Below are 22,670 nucleotides of genomic sequence, written 5' to 3'. Positions count from 1 at the left end.
TTTTGTAACTTTTAACTGATGAACTCCAAGTGCTTTGTTCGTGCATTCTTTTCCGTGAATTAGGAGATTTAAAAATATTTCTGTAATTTCTTTCCACAAATTAAATTCACTTGTTAAAGTTCACATTCCTGACTACTCTCTTTAGACAGTTAGCAAGCTTTACTGGAATTGTGTCTTGGTTTGTGGTGTTGATAAAAGCTCGAAAGGAGTGGGTGTCTTGGGGATTTTATAAAATTGATTCTCAGTTACTTTCCCTATACCTGCTGTGAAATGAACCTCTGATGGTGATCTCTGTCTTGAGCACACTGGGTTTTTTTTTTTTTTTTTTTTTTTTTTTTGTCTTTTTCCTCCTTGTTTTCTCTTTGAGGACTAACTTGGCAGAAGCAGCCAAGTGTGAACAGCACTTATGTGGCTGCCACAGTGCTTCCTGGAAGAATCATTATAAATTCATTCAAGATCTGATTTCTTGTTGGTTTCTGTGCTTGTGAGCATTTAGAATAAAAGTCTGTATCAGTTAATCCTCTGATCATGTAAATCATTTTATTTTGTTTTCCTCTCATTTTCAAACTGAGGTTTGAAAACCAAAAAAAAAAAAAATTAAATATTTTGAAACATTCTAAGTGCATAAATTCTTGGTCAGGAATGAGGAACTGTCCTTAGAAAAATGGGCTAGACATTTAAAAAGGAATCTTGTAGAGCACCTTGGCCTGTTCAGCAGTTTATGTTTGTGGTTAGTTTTTTCTCTTCAGATAATTTGGGTGGGAATATTAGTTGCTCATCTTTTGAGATTAATGTTCTAATTATTTGAATACAAACGTTTTCCCTCAAAATAAGTGGGAAGGAAGTATGAAAACAGAAAAAGTCATCTTTTGAGTTCTTAAAGTTTTATGTCAGAGATCTTCCCATCTTTCTAGAGAAGGAAGGTTGTAAATCATTCAGCCTACTCCGATTCTGAAACGGGGCTTTATAAGTGTGCGTGCATTCCCGTATGTTTTATAGAGGAGGAGTTGGATGTGTCCTCATTCATCTTACTTTTTACCTCTTTCCCATCCTCTGTAAAGATAGTGGAGTGTTTTCTGTAACCACACTGATAATTCGTCTGCAGGATACGAACAGTCCGAGCCTGGTTTTACCTGGATTTGGGTGAATAGCCCTGTGGTCTTGCTCACTCGGGGCTGCCCATTAGGTAGAATCCATGGGAAGTGTTAAAACGGAGGAACAAAGTGTGCCCATCTTGTTGCTCCCACTGGACCCAAGGGAGAGCTCTGGCTTGTGTTTCTACACTCGCCATATGTGTATGCCAGCAGGTTTTTAACATTAAATAAAACTGTTTAGTTGCAGACTAAAGAAGGCCGCCCCCCAACCATAAAGCTCCCCGGAAGCTGCACTTCTCCCTCAGAACTTGCCTGGTCCCCTCCACGAGTGTGGGCTGCGCTGATAGGGACAGTGTGTTTCCACAGGCGAGTGACACATGGGCACAGCACACACTGGATGTCTTGCCAGGAAGTCGCTTATGCAGAAAGTGGAAATACTCAATTACAAACAGGGAAATACACCTCCTCCCTATTTACTCCATCGTGATGATGTAAGGATAAATTAATGTCCAAGCAGCTTAGAGGATGGTTTAGATCAGTGGTCAGCAGACGACAGCTCTGAGGCGCGGGCCAGCTAGCTGCCTGCTTATATAAATCAAGTTTTATCGAAACGCCAACACACTCATATCCGTGGCTGCTTTTACATTATTACTGCAGAGTTGAGTAGTTGCATATGACCTACGGATGTGAAAATAATGTCGGGCCCTTTACAGAAAAATAGTCGCTTCTGATTTAGATAAGGGTGTGAAAAGATACATTATGTATCTACATTGTACTTATTCTTAGCTATACTTATTTACTACCCAGTATGCATTTTCCTCCTTTTATTAAAAGCATGTGATAAGCATATGTTATGAGCCAGGCGTGAGACATAGAGATGATTAAGACAGGGTCATCTCAGGGAGATTGCCATTTAGTGAGGAAGACATCACATCATGCTTTGTCCTGTGGTTCAGAGTTACAACTTCAGCCTTCAGCTGAACACACAAGTTCATCCACAAATGCAAATCCCTATGAAATCAAACATAACATGAGTAATAAAAATAAGCGGGAGAGTTTAATGCGTGTGTAATTGTTTTTTTTCTGGTTAATATCTTCAGAACTCTTGAGTATTTGAGGATTTGCATGACCTTATTGAATAGCAGGGTTGAACAAAATGGCTTGAATCCAGATCTTTCTGTTGATTACATGAATATTCTTATTTGATAGGGCTGTGCCTCTGTAAAAATTTTGTTTAATGTTAAAAACCTGCTGGCATACATATAAATACATATAAAAATATCTTAACTCTTTAAGGAAAGGAAACCATGTATTGGAACTTGCTTTAATAATCTCAGAGTTTTGGAGCCAAGGTAGACCTTTTGTGGATCAGTGTATAAGCAGCTAGAAGACTAATCACGTTGCTGCAGTGGTTTCTATCTTGGCCAATCACTCGAATTACTCGAATTTGGTAGGGAGAACCACGAAAACAGTCCCAGCATCTCGAACCCACTCCAGGACAATGAAATCAGAATCTCTGGGGTGTAGCCAGGACATCCGACATCCGTATGTTTTAAAGTCCTGCCAGGCGATTCTAATTCAGTCAGAGTTGTGAGGCACTGTTGTACAAACAGGATTCTGAAACTTTAGTGTGCATAGAATTAGCTGGAGAGCTTGTTAACCTCCCCCTCCACTCTCCCTGAGTTTTCGGATTCAGTGAGTCTGGGGTGGACACCAGGATCTTCATTTCCAACAAGTTCCCTCGTGCTGATGCTCCTGGCATGACACTTTGAGAGCCATTGCCGTATGAGATGCTTAAGTTTTACATAAGTAGTTATTGTGATGACTTTAACTGGCAACTTACTTGTTATTTTTAAACTAATATGACTTATAAAAAGTTGATAGGTAAATGTATTACACAAAATTATTGTCACCAGTAAAAACAGTATGGATATAGGATTCATCCTTTGTCAATATAAGTATATAATCATAGAAGTCCAGATGTAGTCATCTAGAGATCCACGAACTCACCCTGCCCTTTGACAGGTAAGGACCCATGCACTGGGTCGCAGCGCAAGTTAGGGGCCAGCTGAGATGCTTCGATGTTCAGACCTAAGCTGCTTCTGCTGGGCACGTGGCTCCCCTTGTAGACTTTGGTTGAGGGTTAAACCCAGCACGCATGTCCCCTCTACACCAGCATGTCCCCTTGATCATCTGTGTTCTTACCTGGGATCCTTTCCTAAGAGCAGGGGCATCGTGAGCACAGGCCCCATCTTCTCTTTGGCATCTTCGGCCCACTGTTCTTGTCGCTCATGTTCCTGGCCTGCAGTGCTTACGTTTCACAGCTCTGTCACTTTCTCCTGGGATGTTTGTGTATTTATCTAGGCAAGGTAGCATTTTTTTTTTTTTAATGCTGAATTAGGACCATTGTAAACTTTCTTTAATACATTTAGAAAACTGCCAAGTTTGGGAAGAATTGATTTTTTAGAATAAGAGAGAAATGTATATCAGTAAGAGACTGCAAATCATCACGAATGCACACTAGCATGGGCAAAGCTGTGCCGAAGCTCCGTGTTTGCCCCGATCCTGGGATTTGGTCCCTGCTCATTTCTTTTTTGAATAGAAACTTGAAACTGGGAAGCAAGGGGAGGTTAGGTTTTGGGTTGGATTACTGTGAAATCTTCTTGTAAAGGGAATATCACTTCCTGGAATCGTGAGGATAAAGTCAAACTTTCCCAGGCAGCTGTTTTTGAACTAGGAATTGAGCCACTTGGCCTAGAATGACAGAAAAAATTCGGATTTTCCATTTGGTTGTAAATTGAAAAATATATGGTGGTTTGGTTATTTTGCTTAGTTGTTTGCATGGACTTTTTTTTTTTTTTTTAAACCTGAATGCATTCCACAGACTCTCCTTACCTCTGATTTGTGGATTTATAGATTGTACTTGAAGTGTTTAAAAAAAAATGTGGCCGGGAGCGGTGACTCATACCTGTAATCTGAGCACTTTGGGAGGCCGAGGTGGGCGGATCATGAGGTCAGGAGTTCGAGACCAGCCTGGCCAATATAGTGAAACCCTGTCTCTACTAAAAATACAAAATTAGCCAGGTGTGGTGGTGCAAGCCTGTAATCCCGGCTACTCAGGAGGCTGGGGCAGGAGAATCACTTCAACCCAGGAGGCGGAGGTTGCAGGGTTGCAGTGAGCCGAGATTGCGCCATTGCACTCCAGCCTGGGCAACAAGAGCAAAACTCCATCTCAAAAAAAAAAAGTTATTATAGCTGCCCCCCAACCCCATTATAACTTAAATTTCTCCCCATCTGCCCTAGTTCAGCCAGTGACACCCAGTGCTGCTCGTGGTGGACCCATTCTTGGTTGTTGACCCAGGGGCTAGAAGGAATCTTCCCCTGTCAGCTCACCGGGTTGGGTCTGAAATGGGCCAGTCTTAGTTTTAAAAACTGTAATTCCAATAATGTCCACTATGTGGTGCACATGCATCCGCAATAAATTCTAAAACTAGTTGAAAGGGAGCTCAAAAACATTTTAAAAATCCACAGTGATAAAAATAGTGGGGAAATGGCACATGTTTATTTGCTGTACACTGAGTTCCTCTTAAGTAGCAGCTTCCGGTGTCATATTCATAATGTGACTCAGCTTATTTTAACTTTTGAGAAAATTTGCTGGGAGATAACTGGAGCCCAGGAGAGGAGAGAAGGGTGTGACATCTTCTGCCTTCCATTTCGAAGGTGGGGGATCCCCCTGGATGGGTTCTCGCTGACTTAGTGCATCGCTCAGGCACATGCTAGCAGCTGGAGTGAGTGTAGCCGGTGCTAACCTACTGCACTTGGAAGTCATCTTTAAATATTGTTCTTGTGGGCTGGGTGTGGTAGCTCCTGCCTGTAATCCCAGCACTTTGGGAGGCCAAGATGGTAGGATCACTTGAGCTCAGGAGTTCGAGACCAGCCTGGGCAACGTAGTGGAACCCTGTCTCTAAAAAAAAAAAAATACAAAAATTACCTGGGCGTGGTGGTGCACACCTGTGATGCCAGCTAGTTGGAAGGCTGAGGTGGGAGCATGGCTTGAATCCAGAAGGCAAAGGTTGCAGTGAGCTGAGATCACACCACCACACTCCAGCCTGGGCGACAGAGCTAGACTGTCTCAAGAAAAAAAAAAAAAATTGCTCCTGTGGGAAGTGGTGGCTTGGGCACTGATAGGAAAGCAGACTTTTGAAACTGTGGGTTGAGAAGCTCAAAGTCTGGTTTAGACAGTTTCTCTGAAGTAATTTCATGATTGAATAGTAGAACTGTTGCTTAAGGAATTGGATTCTTCTTTTCTCTCATGGAAATACACCCACCAGCATAACATCTTCCCGGGTTATTCTAGGGAGTTTTGACCACATCTGTGCGGAACTTCTTGAATGAGGAACACATTCCTGAGTGTTTAGTGATCGTTAAGTTCTCAGCCTGTTAACAAACGTTACCACTTTTGTCTTAGGTTTAATCTGGGCATGTAAAGAATCCAGTTATGTTTAAATAAAAGACGCTTGCACTGATATTTCCATACCTAGAAAGGAGTATGGAAATAATTGTAAATTACAAATCATCCCTTGAAGACTGGGCCCAATGTGATTTGATAACCAAAAGATTAATAAGAACAAACTGGAAAGAAATGAGGACTGTTAAGTCTGCATGGGCAAAGATTGAGAGAGAACTTTATTGGAATCTTATAAAAATTGTGGATTAGAGGAACACTGATGTCATAAGTTCTAAAATATGAGGACACAGAGTACTACAGGTTATCCTAAGAGGTGGTGTCAACGCAAATATAGGTGGATTCCCAGGAAGTTTTTTACTAAGTTACAGAACAGCTGCAGAGGGAGCTATGCTACTGGTAACTTTGGAAAATGATATCAGGAAAGCTAACCAGCCTCTTCCCCTGTCGTAGCTGATATTAAATACGGATTCTGGAAGGGAACATGAGCAGAGGTTCAGAGCTGCTGACTTCCTCCCCTTTAAGGTCTGCTATTTCTATGACCAAAAGCAGTTTTAAAATAAACCCCTGATCACCTCTTTTTAAAAACCCTTTTTTAAAAAATGAGATGCTGAGCTTCTCATTTAAAATAGACTTGAGTAATTTCAGTGATGTTAATATTTTCATGAGCTGTGCTAGGTTTGACTTGGTGCCTGTTGCTTATGGAACCTTCTCTTCCCTTTGCAGGTTTTCATCTCTGTGAACTGCTTAAGCACAGATTTCTCTTCCCAGAAGGGAGTGAAGGGGTTGCCTCTTAACATTCAAATTGATACCTATAGTTACAACAACCGCAGCAACAAGCCTGTGCACCGGGCCTACTGCCAGATCAAGGTCTTCTGTGACAAGGTAAGGTCGGCAGGGATGCTTGGAACAAGTGTTTGAGACACACTCATGGAAAAAGACCAGGGTCTCTTTAATATTTAATGTCAAAATGAGAATATAGCTGCTAATACAGAATAACTTTTAAAATTATTTTTATTAATTTATTTATTTATTTATTTTTGAGACAGAGTCTTGCTCTGTCACCCAGGCTGGAGTGCAGTGGTGCAATCTCGGCTCACTGCAACCTCTGCCTCCTGGGTTCAAGCAATTCTCGTGCCTCAGCCTCCCCAGTAGTTGGGATTACGGGTGCACACCACCACGCCCAGCTAGTTTTTTGTATTTTTAGTAGAGACAGGGTTTCACCATGTTGCTCAGGCTGGTCTCCAACTCCTGAGCTCAGGTAATCTGCCCACCTCAGCCTCCCACAGTGCTAGGATTACAGTTGTGAGCCACTGCGCCCAGCCTTTATCAGAGATGAGGTCTCACTCTGTCATCCAGGCTGGAATTTAGTGGTGCAATCACTGCTCACTGTAGCCTCAACCTCCTGGGCTCAAGCGGTCCCCCAAACTCAGTCTCCTGAGTAGTTGGGCCTACAGGCACATACCATCACACCCAGCTAATTTTTAAATTTTTTTGTGGAGATGGGGTCCTGCCATGTTGCCCAGGCTGGTCTTGAACTCCTGGCCTCAAGTGATCCTCCCATCTTGGCTTCCCAAAATGTAAAACAGCTTTTTTTTTTTTTTTGAGACAGAGTCTGGTGCTGTTGCCCATGCTGGAGTGCAGTGGCGCAGTCTCTGCTTACTGCAGCCTCTGCCTCCCGGGTTCAAACGATTCTTGTGCCTCAGCCTGTCCAGTAGCTAGGATTACAGATGCACACCCACCACGCCTGGCTAATTTTTGTACAGAGATAGGGTTTCACCAGGTTGGCCAGGCTGGTCTTGAATTCCTGGCCTCATGTGATCCGCCCACCTTGGCTTCCCAAAGTGCTGGGATTACAGGTGTGAGCCACCATGCCTGGCCTAAAATAGCTTTTAATTATTGTTTTGGCCTTGCAAAGACACATTATGTAGCGATTTTTAAAATTATGTTTTAACTGAAAGATTAGAAGGGTTGATAAGTACGTTTTGTTGGGCATGTCTGATAAGTAAAGGAGGTGCACACAGGACCCTCTGAGCCCAGCTGCTGGAAGTGTAGGCAGTCACCCCTGCACGGGAGCTCTTCTTTAGCTGTGTCCGAGTGGCTGAATCACAAAGTGCTGTGCCTTCACAGCCCTCTTCCCCAAAGGCCCTTCAATAAGCATGGGGAAGGAGAGGTGCGGATTCTTCTCTACAGCCACAAGGAGGCAAGAAGAGAAAGTGCAGGGCCCAGAGGGATCTGTGCATGACCTGGTTTCCCTGGTGTGGCTCTTTTTTATCTGGAGAAGAGAGGCTTACTTTTGCCCAGTGCAGAGCCAGGGGGCTGAGCTGGATTCGATGCAGGGAGAGTCTGGAAGGTGCGTCGAGTCTTGAACGGAAAGTTTGTGCTGGCTCGGAACTGGGGAGCAACCGTGGATGAGTGGATGTTCCATTGAACTAAGACAGCAAGATCTTGAGTTTTTCCTACTCAAAAATATTGGACCTATTTTTGGCAGGGGACGGGGGCAGTTCTTTTCATCCTATTAAGGGAGCTTGTCTTTTATTGAGATTTTTAGAAGGGGCTAGGTAACTGGAAGTATGTTTGCTGTCAGAGGCCTGGTCTGTCACCCTGGCTTTTGCATCAGGTACACAAAGCGCAGTGGCTGAGCACAGTGAATGAGCCTGAGGCCTTTTTTGGATTTTTTGGATGATGTTTACTCTTTGTGTGGCATTTTGGTGATTTTCACTTTCCTGGGTGCTCGACATTTTTGTATTATTGTGAATCTCCTTGAATTTTGTCCTGAAATCTGGTTAAGTTGCTTGGAAACCATTTGCTCGTTGATTTGATAGGCAGATCTGGAGCTGTGCTCAATGTAAGGCTAGTCATTCTGTGCTCCTGAGCAGGATTTTTCTGAATATTCTACCAAGTGCCCTGTTCATTACAAGTTTTTCCAGTCATATTATTTCCTTGTAATAATCCTCATGACAAGGATTTCCAGTCCACCCCATATGGTGGGAACAGGTACTGTTTCGGGCTCTGTGTGAGTTTCGGGCACTGTTTCTCTAATCTTTTCGGATGTCAGTTCCCAACCCTGACCCCCAGCCTTGGGCAGCTTCCTGGTACCTGTGTACCTGTTGGTACCTGGCCACGTACTGGAGTGGGGCTCACTGAAGATCTCGGAGCTCTTTCTTCTTTGGTATTTTTTCCTGCTGCCTTGGTCTCTGTGGACTTCCAGCTCTGTCTCCTCAACCCTGGGCACCTGGATTGAGAATACACGAGAATTCCCATGCCATGGCCTGGGAACTCTGAAGGCAGCAGCCAGCATGGTTTGAGGACCTGCCACGGGTTCCAGTCTCCCAGGGATCACTGTTCTTTAGTTGCCTGCTGGTCAGGGCCTTCTCGTTCTTGTTTCTGCATTTCGTCTGGTTTTTGTTGTTGTTTCAGGGTGGAGGGTAAATCTGATCTGTGTTACTCCATGTTATGTAGAAGCAGAAGTGCCTTATTCTTTATAGATACACAGATAAATAAGGAGGGACAGTCCTATTTTGTAATAGGACTGCACCCTCCACCTTTTGGAGGAGGGTGGTGTTTATCATCAGAATGAAGTTATGGTTAGACTTGTTAGAAGGGACAGAGAGACCCAGACCAACTGGGTCATACTATAATGGCTAGGAGATTGGGGATATTTACCTGTTTTTCTGTGTCAAGGAGGGACTGTTTTGTCAATGTTACATAGCAATTTTTATAAGCAGGTTGTATATTTACTATGTTAGTATGCTATCACCTTCTAGAAAAGGCAGAAGGTGGTTTTATATTCTGTTTTTAAAATGTGGTCTTTATTATATAATAATGCTAAGATCAGTGGGATTTTTATTGCCTCTTTTTGCTATCAGCAAATTTATTTAACAGAAAAATAAGCTACCAGTTCATCCTTAACTGGAGCACTATGTAAAGAAATCTGTACCATCCAGAAATTAATTCCAATAAGTCAAGCAAAATGATTAAATGTAGTGTTTTTAAATATGCTTCAGTGCCTGATTTTGGGTTGTGTTTGTTACTAATATGGTTCTTTTGAACATTGTTGTTGTGGGTTCAGCTGCATGGTACTATCGGTCTTTGCGCAGTTGATATACAGAGTACATGAGTGTCTTTTTCTAGGACTCTGAGTACACTTTTTCTCTTTTTTCTTTGAGGGAGTCTTACTCTGTCGCCCAGACTGGAGTACAGTGGTGCGATCCCGGCTCACTGCAATCTCCGCCTCCCGGGTTCAACTGATTCTCCTGCCTCAGCCTCCCGAGTAGCTGGGATTACAGGCATGCATCACCACGCCCGGCTAAATTTTTTGTATTTTTAGTGGAGACAGGGTTTCCCATGTTGGCCAGGCTGGTCGTGAACTCCTGGCTTCAAGTGATCCACCCACCTTGGCCTCCCAAAGTGCTGGGATTACAAGTGTGAGCCACCGTGCCCAGTGCCCAGCCCACTTTTTCTCTTTTAAGTAATGATGCAGATTTCTAGTTCCATCTTCACTTTGTGAATTCTGCTTGGTCAGATCTGCCACATGGTTGATGCTAGGCCCTTGGACTGAGTCACAGCTTTCAGTGATAACCTTGGCCATATAGGAGAGTATACTCAAGAGTAGGGCCAACTTGGGTTTTTTCTTTCATTTTCCTACTGGACAAAGGGAAAATACCCTTGTGTCTTTGCAGGCATGTGGTACACTCACAGATTTTCTCAGCTTTCATTTAACACGATCACATCCATTATAAAGAGAAATTTTGCTTTTTTTTTTGAGACAGAGTTTCGCTTTGTCACCCAGGCTGGAGTGCAGTGGTGTGATCTCAGCTCACTGAAACCTCCACCTCTCAGGGGTTCAAGCAGTTCTCCTGCCTCAGCCTCCCAAGTAGCTGGGACTACAGGCACCTGCTACCACGCCTGGCTAATTTTTGTATTTTTAGTAGAGACGGGGTTTCACCATGTTGGCCAGGCTGGTCTCGAACTGACCTCAAATGATCCACCCACCTCGGCCTCCCAAAGTGCTGAGATTACAGGCATGAGCTACCACTCCTGGCCGGAATTTTGCTTTATTTGTTTTTCAAATAAATGTTGTTCCCTGTGATTTCATAGAATTAAAAATAATTTTAAGATTAATCTTTTTAGAAGAAACTACTATGATAAGCCTCATGAATATAGTAAGTAATGGAGTTCCTGTCCAGAGAAGGGAGAAAGGTTTCTTCCTCCATTGGTCAGGATAAGAGTTAAATATTTTAAAGAAGATTGGAAAACAGAATCATATCTTGTCTTCTCTTAACCTACAGGGAGCTGAGCGGAAAATCAGGGATGAAGAACGAAAGCAAAGCAAAAGAAAAGGCAAGTGTCCTGACCCCAGCTCCCAGTTGAGTGCCTGTAAGTAGAAATGTTCCTGGCAAGCTTCAGACCTTTTCCGTTGAGAATGGTGGCTGGAGTTTGCACGCAGAAGATAGTGGGTGTTCTTCCTGTTCTGCAGTGTGGCACTGCCTCTTCCTCAGATCAGCAGCAGATGCCAGCTCAGCCGGGGGGTTTTCCTGGGGACTACAGGATAGATCCCCGGGTTTTCCCGACCTCAGCATTTTTGGCTGTCAGTTCTAGTTCAGACTCCTGTTTCCAGTCTTGAAAAATGACAACACGTTCTGCATGAATCACTGTTAAAATTGGGACTTGTCTAGATTTTTTAAAGTGATAATAATGGTCTTGAGAATTCAAGATGTCTTAACTCCAAGTAGGATCATATTTTGTATCTAAAGTATAGTATTTTAATATTTGCAGAATCTATAGGGCTTCTGTTTGGACATTTCACCAGGAAAGCTTTGTTTTCTTTTTTTTTCTTAATTGTGACCAGTATTCATATTCACAAAATCTTGTATCTGAAATGAAGAAAGTGCTGCTCTGTGCCTGTAGGGTCCCATCTGTAGTACATGGGCTTCTGGCACGCTCTTTTGAATGGTCTGTCTGGCTCAGCAGACATTTGCCCTGCAACACCTTAGTCAGGATTCTCCTACTGGTATCAAAGTGCAAACTCCCAGTGACACTTCAGAGAGCAGCTGACTAACTAGGAGACCTCATTACTGAGTACTTCAGGGCCAGATCACTGGGGAAGATGGAGTCTCTAACTAACTAAATTAAAAATTGGATGGGCATGCTTACACTTCACCTCATTGTCGAGTTTCTTGATATGTTCTGAAGTCAATGGGTCCATGAGTGTTGGAATGTAAATTATTTAATGAGGACAGCTGAGGTGAAATTTCTTCCAAATTATGTTTACACAATTATAAATTTTAGCCTTTCCAATGAAAACTAAATACGCTCTGCCTCTGTCGCAGATCTTCTGTGGATATGTGTCTGTGTGTGTTTGAAGATACCTTTTCCCTTTTGATTTGATAAGACATTCAGTTGATTTTAGTGGAAATACACACAATAAATTCCTTTACATATAAACTGGGATTCTTAGGCAGGCAGCATGCCCTGTCGTATCTTACAGAGTGCTACACTTGGAGTGTCTTATGCAGAGGCGAGCACTCCGTGGCCTGCATCCAGTCTGTATGTAGTCCTTTGACCTTGGCTTCCTCTTTTTTAATTTTTTTTTCTTCTTTTCAGTTTCTGATGTTAAAGTGCCACTGCTTCCCTCTCACAAGCGAATGGATATCACGGTTTTCAAACCCTTCATTGATCTCGATACTCAGCCTGTTCTCTTCATTCCTGACGTGCACTTTGCCAGCCTGCAGCGGGGCACTCATGTAGGTAACCAGGATCCCAGGGGAGGTTACCAGGAAGGAAGGCATGGCAAAAGGCAATTCTTTGGCATTATTCATGGGAAATAGAAGCCAAAATTGAGTGAGGTTTGACCAGTTAGTCAGCTCTTTGGAATATTCTGCTGGGGTGACATGATGCCCGTGCAATAAAAATGGTAAGCATCGTTGATTTGAAGGTGCAGTGCACCCCATCAGCTTTATTCTGTTTGTATTCATTCATTCACTCGTTCATTCTTCATACCTACATATCCTAGCTCATTTCAAAGATTCTAGAATAGTAGCATAATTTGGAGTTTGAGCCTGTGATCTTTTTAAATTTAACTCGGGGGGAATACCTAGGTTAAGGAGCTCTCATAACATAAGAACATCCAAAGGCTTTTCTCACAGTTCCAGTTACTGAGCCGTCCTTGCCACGTGTAGTTACCAATGGCCATGTCTTGGCAACTAAAGCTAAATTTTAAAAAACAGTCACGGCCTGTTTTGTGGCAAAGGCTTACAAGAGATAGGAACTTCAGTAGAATGAAGCATGGTTTTATGCTGAGTGCAAATAAATATCAAAAAGACAGTCTTTCACGCACTTTGTGGACAGATTTATAAGGACTAAAGATTTCTCAGAGCTCTTGGGGCCGTGGCCAGTACGTTTAGTTTCTAATGGGAAGCTGGAGGTGAGCAGGGGTTAGCACACTGTTTTTGTGAAGGACTGGGCAGTAAAGGTTTTCAGCTTTTGGGACCCCGTGGTCTCCACTGTGCTGCTCAGCCCCGCCGCACTAGTGCACATGTGGCCATAAGCAGCATGTGAATGAATGAGCATGGCTTTGTTTCAGTAAAGACTTTATTTACATAAACTGGCTTTAGACCAGATTTGGCCCAACCACTGAGTTAGAGGAGTTCAAGACATCTGTAAGAATCTGTTATTGAAAACTAAGGCTAAAGGATTTTATATTAGATTGGTCAAATTCAAAATTATTTCCATTTTAGGAATAATTCATTTATGGTCAAACATTTTGAGCATACATTTGAAAAGCAATCTATTCCTTTGGTCTTAGGTCCTTCCCATTGCCTCTGAAGAATTGGAGGGTGAAGGGTAAGATTTATGTTTTGTTTTGTTTTGTTTTAATAATGGAAACAATCTCAAACTTGTAGAAAAACTGCAAGTACAGTACAAAGAACTCATTTTTCCCTGAGCCAGCAAGGATAAGTTGCCAACCTGATGGTCCATCACTCCTGAATATCGTGGTATCTATTTCCCACCAACAAGGACATCCTCCTGCGTCACAATCAAGATTAGAATACTCACATTGCTACATGAGCACCAATAACGTCCTTTATAGCAAAAAAGGATCCAGTTCAGGATCACACATTGTAGTTGGTTGTCATGTTTGTTAATCTTCTTCAGTCTAGAACTAAGCCACTCCTTAACTTTTCTGACCAAATATTTTTGAAGATTACAACCAGCTGTTTTATAGACTCTTCTCAGTTGGCATGTGTCTGCTGCTCTCTCATGGTTAGATTCCAGGCCTGGCAGGGATGTCGTAGAGGCCAGGCTGGGTTCTCCGTGTGTCCTAGCAGATGGCGCTTGATGTCAGTTTATCTGTTACTAGTGGTGTTCTTTGGTCACATGATTAAGCTGGTATCCGCCAGCTTCTCCACTGCAAAGTGGCTCCTTTTATAATAAGTGTTGTCTGGGGAGGTGCATTGTAGCTTTGTAAATATCTCATTCCCCATCAAACTTTCAGTTTACTCATTCATTTATTGCTATCAGTATGAACTCATGGTTTCCTGTTTTATTCAATAAGCTGTGATTCATTAGTCATTTACTTCGATGCTCAGGTTGTCCCAGAATTGGGCTCTGCCTTCCTGTGCCGGGCAGCCCCCTACTCATGCTGCCTAGTGGAGGGGGGCTGACACTACCCCTCTTTGGGCCATCAGAACCTTCTTGATGGCTCTGGGACTTTTTCAACAAGGCAAAGATTCTTTTTGTTTTTATTTCATTTTACTTTTAGAGACAGGGTCTTGCTCTGAGGCCCATGTAGGAGTGCAGGGGTGCAATCACAGCTCACTGCAGCCTTGAGCTTTTGGGCTCAAGTGATCCTCCTGCCTCAGACTCCTGAGTAGGTGGGACTACAGGCACATGCCACCACACCCATCTAATGATGATGATGATTATTATTATTATTGTAGAGATCCTGGTCTCAGGCAATCCTCCCGCCTCAGCCTCCCTCTTTCTGTTATCTACCCTCAGAAAGGTGCATCCTGATGGAGAGAGCCAAGATTTCCATGGGAAGTTCATTCGTCAGCATCCCTCTTCCCTCATCTTCCATCCATTCACAGGGCTTAAACCGTCATACTGGGGACATTCATGCCCCACACGTTACCCATCGTGCCTCTCTTTGAAGGCGAGGCCTGCACTGCCCCTTTGATTCTTAGTGTTTCAGGCTTGAGTCCTGCAGGCACTTTCACTAGACGGCTGCTGTGTGCTAGGAACTGAGATGGCAGAGTCTCGGAGGCTCAGCCCCTGCTCCTGAAGTGGCCATTCTGCTCCAAATCCAGCACTCCCTCCCTTCCCTTTCAGTTATTTACCTCTTCTCTTGCTTGCCGTGACACCACCTGCTGGACCCTCCATGCCAGGTGCCCCTGGTAGCCAGGCGTTCGTTCGATCTGAGTTTTTCTCTCCTCAGACTCTCCTTCGTCTGTTCTTACCTTTTGGCTTCCGTGACACCACCATATTTTAAACCCGTGGACTCCTGTGCTCGGATTATACCAGCCTCCTTCCCCTGGTTTTTCTGCTCGAAGGTCCTGGGTTCCCCTCCAGTCTTGACTGCACACTTTGGGTACCACACTCGGTCTCACAGAACTTTCAAATATTCCCTCTTCTCTGCCATGTAAAATTTAATTCCTTAGAGCTGAACTATCAGGACACTCACAGTAGAGTCAGCTTCCCAAAATTTCTAGATATGGCTTCCTGTGGGCCATTCTATTTGAGCCAGGCTGGCCCTGCGTTTTCCTGCTCACACTTCCTTAGTGTTTTGAAACATCATCTCCTTTGTCACTGCCTGTACAAGGTTACCTCAGATCCTACCTCCTCCATAGAGTGTTTCCTGAAAAGAAGCACCCGACAGCCAGGTGTGGTGGCTCACGCCGATAATTCCAGCACTTTGGGAGGCCAAGGTAGGAAGATCGCTTGACCCCAGGAATTTGAGAACATCCTGGGCAACATACGGAGAACCCATCTCTACAAAAATAAAAAAATTAGTTGGGTGTGGTGGTGTGCGCCACTTGGGAGGCTGAGGTGGAAGGATTGCCTGGGCCTGGGCGGTTGAGGCTGCAGTGAGCCGTGATCCATGATTGCACCACTGCACTCCAGCCTGAGCAACAGAATGAGACCCTGTCTCACACACACACACACAAAAAACCAAAGCACCTCATTTTCGAGAAGGCAGCTTTATCTAATGAGAGTGCAGATACCTGCAGGGAACCTGAGTGTGGTCCCATGTCTGCCTGTAAATATCCATGAGCCCTGGAGTCAGGATCTTCCTTCAGCCTGATTTTTCATTCACAAATAAGGAAGCTGGACCAGATAAAGAATGAAAGTCATTTTAAATCTAGTTCCGTGACAGGCTCTAAAACACCTTATGTTGATGCAGCTGGTTAAGTTGAATCACTAATGGCATATTTTGGATCACTGCAGCTCTGTCTTGAAAAGGGGGCCGTACGGCACAGAAGATGACTTTGCTGTCCCTCCTTCTGCCAAGCTGGCCCGGATAGAAGAACCAAAGAGAGGTGTGTTGGTTTCCATTTCTTAGTGGGAGTTTTAAATCAGAAGTGAGTTCAGAATCTATCAAAAGCATAAATGGTTCAAGCACATTTTTTCCAGTTTCACTTGCTTGGGAATTCTTCCATCAGACTGACATCTAGCTTGAGCTAGGACTTAGAGCAAAGTTCAGAGAAGTTGAAACCTGTGTTCCTTAAGACAGAACTGATATTGGCCGATGCTTGTCATCCTTGATGTGAATGTGGTTTTCATTTTAGCTGGTACCGTGGTCTGTTTTCCTCTTTTGTTCATGTGAACTGTATCCTTTTTTTCTCTCTTTTCCCTTCCTTATTCCTGGTTGGGAATTGATTAGTGCTGCTCTACGTTCGAAAGGAGTCAGAAGAAGTCTTTGATGCCCTAATGCTCAAAACCCCATCTTTGAAGGGCTTGATGGAAGCCGTAAGTAGGATCAACTCTCTAATCCCTTGTACAAAATGAAATGACAAGTACATAGGATTTCATTGAAACACTTTATCAGATGATCCAAATCCTTTGTCAGACCTTCTGGAATCCCTGACACCTTTCTCGAGTCGTCGTGCGTCCCACATTTTATCCTCACCCAGGGGTCTTAACTCACATAGTCACTCAGTCATACCTGTTCCACTGAAGTGAATGCATCTGTGATGGCCTATGAAATAGTTTAATTTTTATATATGTGGTTAAAAGGAGATTGCCATTTAGCAAGCCACTTAGAAGCTAACAAAAGTGATTTTTAATCAAGTACAATCTTAAAAACTTCATACATAAGAACAGTGGCTCCTCAGTCTACCTTTAAAACTCCCAATCCTAGGAAATTACTGAACTTGTATCAAGACCTCACTACAGCCTATTGCAGAGAAAGTAGACATGTAACCAGTGATGGCCGTAAGTCCATCTTACAAGGATCCCAGCATGAGGCTGGAATAAACTGACCCCATGCTCCCTGTGGGGATATCAGTAAGAGAGGAGAGACATGCAAGGCTGCTGTGTTAATTTCCCGTTCCAGCTGTGCTCTGGAAAAACGCATGTCATCAGCACTGAGTGCAGATATTTACCAGCCTGTCTCCTAGAGACCGTAGAGATCTTTAAGCTCAAAGTGTGTCCATAATTGGGCTAAAAGCATCTCCCCCAGCTCCCTCTGATGACTGTAGTGTGTTGAATTCATTTAACACATCTTGATAAAGGGCTGGCTTCATGCCAGGCACTGTGGCGGGCACTGGAGTTACGAGCGTCAGTGACACAGTGCCGAATGGAGTTTATTTTCTAGTTAGGAAGACACAGACACCAAAATAAGCAAAGAAGTTGAGGTCATTTTTCAGGTACTGATGAGTGCAATGAAGATTAATAAAGCAGGGAGATGGGGCGTGGGTTTGGGGAGCTGCTCTGCGGTCTCTCAGCCAGGCGCCCCAAGTCCACGGGTGTCACTCAGTGCATCCCTGCCTGCCCACAGCACAGGCAGCGCCATTCCCACTGTCGCTTCCTGCCTCCTGGGATGTCCCCTGGGTTTCTCTTTTCTTGCCTTTTGATGACCCTTCATCATGTCTGAAGAATCATGCAAACTGGCCGGGCGTGGTGGCTCACACCTGCAGTCCCAGCACTTTGGAAGGCAGAGGCAGGAGGATCACCTGAGGTCAGGAGTTCGAGACCAGCCTGGCCAACATGGAGAAACCCTGTCTCTACTAAAAATACAAAAATTGGCCAGGCTTGGTGGCAGGCGCCTGTAATCCCAGCTACTCAGGAGGCTGAGGTAGGAGAATCAATTGAATCAGGGAGGTGGAGGTTGTAGTGAGCTGAGATCCCACCACTGCACTCCAGCCTGGCATAGCAAGACTCCGTCTAAAAAAAAAAAAAAAATGCAAATTCTGATTACAGGGAAAGAGGAGAGTGAAGAGGATGCAGAATTACTGGGCCAACATAACTGTTCATGACTCACAAGGAACTCATGACAGGTCTTACATGTCAGAACACAAAGTATTATCATCCACTCGTACAGAAAGAAAAAGGGTTTGTGTGGTGAGAACTCGGAGCTGGGGTCTGGTCTGAAACACGTGTTTGGAAGGTTGGCAGGATCTGCAGGTTTGCCACCTGAGGCTCCGTTTCTCAGCGCCACCTTGAGCTTTGCTCTGTGGCTTGAGGTGAAGCTGGTGATGCCAACCTGAGGATGGTCTGGATGACAAGTATAACGTTTGATCTAGAGTGAATCAGCTGTTTGTCCTTGGAGCAATTCACCCATTCTCTTTAAAAATATTAAAAATAGCTTCTATGTCCCGAAAGGAAGACAGCCACAGCTCCCCAGAAGCTCATTACGGTGATGGGCAGCTGGGCTGAGGAGAGGTGAAGGCCCCCAGCACACGAGCTGGGGCTTTTCCATGTCTTTGTGTCTGCGTTTTTGAAAAACAAAAAGTTGAGTGACTATGCGTGTGTGTATATATATATATTTGTTGTTTGGTTTCTAAAGCCCTGATACAGGGTTTTATAATTATTTTTCTTTCCTCTTTTAGATCTCAGACAAATATGATGTTCCCCATGACAAGATTGGGAAAATATTCAAGAAGTGTAAAAAGGGGTAAGCAGCCACTGCTTCCTGTGTACCTCGGAAAGTGCTGATGCCCCCCGCAGTGCTAGTGTCACGCACCCCCCAGTGCTGTTGACACCCCCCAGCACCAGTGTACCACACCGTGCACGCTAGTGACACCCCCTTGTGCCAGTGACACACACCCTGTGCCAGTGTGACACGTGTGCATCGTGCCCAGTCCAGAAGCAGCCAAAGAAACCTGGGTGCTGGAATGTGGCTTTTCTAAATTATATATGAAATTACTTAGATAAAATTGATCTGCCTTGAGGAGATCTTTGTGTATTGTTTCTCCAAGTTACCTTCTTTGCCCTCCACATGCCTGGCAGCAGTGCCATGGCTCCACACTCCAGGGTGTGTGGCCAGTGCCACTGAGGATGGCCAGGGCAGCACCTCCATGTGTCGAACCCGTTGGAGCCAGGCACTGGGTTGGGCACGTCCCACGGTGCTGCGCTTGGTCTTCACGTCTTCTTTCTGAGCTGGTCTCAGGACTTGTTCGTAGTTTATAGACAGGCGGCTGAGGCTCAGAGTTCAAGAGGCTTTTCGGGGCCGTGGTTGGTATTTCCTGCCTCTGCAGCCCGTGCCCTGCTCTACCCTCCTGCCCAGGATCCTATTTCCAAGTTATATCATGTTGCTGCTTTGTCCAGAAATTAGTATTTTTAGTTCTTTTTTGTCTGTCTATGATGTTTGGCATGGATAAGCAGTGGCTAGCATAAGAATTTTTTGGCTTAGTTTTAAATTCTAATGGGAAATTTCTAGATGGTTCTAGTGGAAAGAGTTGGACTTAATAGTAGTTAATTTATTTTTGTTTATTTTCTTGTTTTTGTATTCTTTATTTTTTGTTTGATAATAGTTCATTTAAACTTTGAGGCTCACTTGCTGGAGTGTGTAATTTGTCAGGGGGCTGTGACTTCACATCATGTAAGTTAATGTTATTGATGTGCTTCTGCTTTATTCGTTTAGAGATGGTTTCACTCTGTTGCCCAGGCTGGAGTACAGTGGTGCAATCAGAGCTCACTGTACCCTTGAACTCCTGGGCTCAGGCCATCCTTTCACCTCAGCTTCCCAAGTAGCAGGGACTACAGGCACGTACCACCATGTCCAGCTAGTTTTTAAAATTTTTCTGTGGAAATGGGATCTTGCTATATTATCCAGGCTGGTCTCAAACTCTTGGGCTCAAGTGATTCTCCTGCCTCAGTGTCCCAAAGTGCTGGGATCACAGGTATGAGCCAAGTACCATTTACCAAGTGACTACTATTAAATACATGCTGGAAATAATAATCATAAATAAGCTAGTATATTTCATCTTCCAAATGCTGTGATATAAATATATCGCCTGATTGCCTCCTAACTCAATTCTCTCAACAATCCTATAAGATGGGTACTATTATTATCCCCATTTTATAGATGAGGAAGTTGAGGCTTAAGGAGATTTGAATAATTTGCCTCACATGCTGCAACTAGTAAGTGGGAGAGCTAACAGTTAAATCTAGGTCTGACTCCAGAACCAAGTGGCAGTGAAGTTGGTTTGTCTTGTCCCTCCCCATCCAGGATCCTGGTGAACATGGATGACAACATTGTGAAGCATTACTCCAATGAGGACACCTTCCAGCTGCAGATTGAAGAAGCCGGGGGGTCTTACAAGCTCACCCTGACTGAGATCTAAAGGCCCGCGGGCCACAGCTCCCCAGGAGTTCAGTGCAGGTGTTTCTAGATCTTATGATTTGGCAAGTGCAGGTAACCCCAGTCAGCCATGTCGCCAGCACAGGTCTATGTCGAGGGAAGGGGTTCCTTGCAGGTGGGAGGCGGGGCTGCATCTGGCTTGGTGGTAGCATTTAATCTATTGCATTGGCGTTTTTCAGATGAAAGAGAAATCCATATACCGTTATGTTTGAATTTCCTGATATATACAGGATTTAAAGTGAAAACTTTATTCCAAGAGTTAACAGAGTCTCTGGGAAGCTTTAGGACATCTGCTGCGTTATTTATCAAAATATCGGGATATCTGCCTTGCGCCTACAATGTCGTGGGCCTGCTCGCTAGCAGAAGTCAGAAAAGGCGATAGGCTTGGCTTTAAGGATTTCGTGCCCTTGCCTGAATTCAGTACAACTCCACTGCCTCACGTTAGCGGGAGCGCACCTGAAGAGTACAGGGGTGAGCCCTCTCTCCCTTACCCTCTCACTCTCCACCAGATGTTTACTAAACAGGGCATGTTACTGAAATCTTCCTTTGCAACTTTCTTGGACGTATCAACTGCCTTTCTCATGAAGAATTTTAATGGGTTACAGTATGAAATCAGTTAAGATAAAGCTGCATTGTATATAAGTGCAATATATTTTTGAAGGTCTGTAAATGTGTACATACATGTCTTATATAAATATATAATATATAAATATGGTGTCTGTGTACATATAGTGAAGATATGCAGTCAGAGCTACCTTAAAGGCTTTCCCTAGACAAAGGTTAAGTTATTGTTGATCGTGTATACCAAGCGGATAGAATACTGTGCTTAGTGGAACCCGCTAAAAACCTTTTTCTGTTTTTCCAAACACAGTCATTCTGTAGCATAGCAAAACCTTTTCAAATGACAGAGATTCTGTTTCCTGTTGAGAATGTTGTTATTTGGATTTCTGCACTGTTTAACCAATGAAGTAAAAGAAAAACACTACTGCAATCACGTCTTTTGTTATGCTAGTATCAGTCAGATGCACTTAGAGTGAAGAAACACTGTAATTACAGCACACAGATTGCAAGTATTGCGTACCAAGTGATACAACTCGAAATGCAGTTCTCATCTTCCTGTTTTGAGAAATGATTATTTTATCACGCATCAGAGCCTTCGTGCTTTGATTATCTTGTATGTTAACAATTCTAGAAAACATTCATGAATTCATAAAAATACGTTACTGTGGCAGGGGAACATTTTGTACACATTTAAGTATATAAAAATGCTAAAATATGTAATTTTATAACAAAGTCACGGGTATCTTTAGGTTCAGGGAACTAGACTAGGTCATTCGTGTAAATGGACTGGTAGTTACAGTCTTAGGTTAAAGTATTCTAATGAAGTATGGGAACTAAATTGCTGGTTTTCTAAGATAAGATATGGGATATGGGTCATATAACTTTTATATTTTTTATGAAATTGATTTTGTCTTGTGTGTTATTTTTAATTGTATCATTGAAGATGTATTTTAAACCAAAGGGATTAAATTTTATATGTCTATTTCGTAATATGTCATTTCCTGTTTTTCAATTTGACTTTGCATTGCTCAGTAAAACATGGGAGCTGAAAAGCATCTCATTGCTAGCACTTTCTGCTTATTTCTTGATGTGTGTGCTTAAGTTGTTTTCTTCATGTTTACTTTTCCTTACTGATGCCTGAAATGATCCACATAATTGTTAAGTCGGGGATCCCTGAATGATTTTCCAATTCGTACCAAAATTTAACCACTAAAGCTGAAGGTAAATGCTTTCATACCTAAAATCTTAGTAGTATTAGTGTTTAAAAGCCTAACAGAAAATATTTAGTTAAAAAATTTACCAATATTTAAATCATCAGAATCTCTAAAACAGGCATCCTGAACATATTCCAGGGTAATCCAGAGCCTAAATATGATAGACACTAGGATATATTTTTAATGGATACATGATCAGATTAATGAGGTAAACTCCCTGATAGGGCTCCTGGGACATCTGCGCTTTTCACAGTAACCCTCGGGCCAAAGTCGAGACTCTCCTGCAGCCTGGGTTCCCGTTCACTCAGTGGTTCCAGGGTCCAGCTCCACACAGGAAGCCTGGCGACCCAGCCGGCGCATCCTCTCCATGGGAGCCCTTCCTCACACCATGAGTTTCCTTCACTCCCTGGCTTCCCGGGACTTACCTTTGCCTCAAAACTCGTCTCTTCCCGGGCCTCCCCAGGGCCATTACCTCTGATTCCTCAGCCCAGCACCCACTCCCTGCTGTCTCACGGCTCCAAGTGCTGACA

General features: G+C 43.6%; 1 protein-coding gene across 2 annotated transcripts in view; it reads left to right on the top strand.

Moving 5' to 3' along the window:
- GRHL1 (grainyhead like transcription factor 1) overlaps nt 1–21,916 on the top strand; it is a 49,973-nt gene extending 28,057 nt beyond the window's left edge. The window contains exons 9-16 of one of the 2 annotated variants that reach the window (XM_054474416.2): nt 6,286–6,444; nt 10,851–10,902; nt 12,166–12,305; nt 13,367–13,404; nt 16,009–16,100; nt 16,445–16,530; nt 18,612–18,676; nt 20,234–21,916. In XM_054474416.2, the coding sequence (XP_054330391.1) occupies nt 6,286–6,444; nt 10,851–10,902; nt 12,166–12,305; nt 13,367–13,404; nt 16,009–16,100; nt 16,445–16,530; nt 18,612–18,676; nt 20,234–20,348 (747 nt within the window). In that variant the 3' untranslated portion in view covers nt 20,349–21,916. Of the gene's footprint in view, nt 1–6,285; nt 6,445–10,850; nt 10,939–12,165; nt 12,306–13,366; nt 13,405–16,008; nt 16,101–16,444; nt 16,531–18,611; nt 18,677–20,233 lie in introns of both variants that reach the window. The other variant, XM_063648976.1, reaches the window with a different exon arrangement.
- The last annotated feature ends 754 nt before the right edge of the window (nt 21,917–22,670 follow it).

Source organism: Pongo pygmaeus, chromosome 12, assembly GCF_028885625.2.
Source record: "Pongo pygmaeus isolate AG05252 chromosome 12, NHGRI_mPonPyg2-v2.0_pri, whole genome shotgun sequence".
In the NCBI taxonomy this organism is placed as follows: domain Eukaryota; kingdom Metazoa; phylum Chordata; class Mammalia; order Primates; family Hominidae; genus Pongo; species Pongo pygmaeus.
This window is presented reverse-complemented; position numbering and strand designations above follow the sequence as displayed.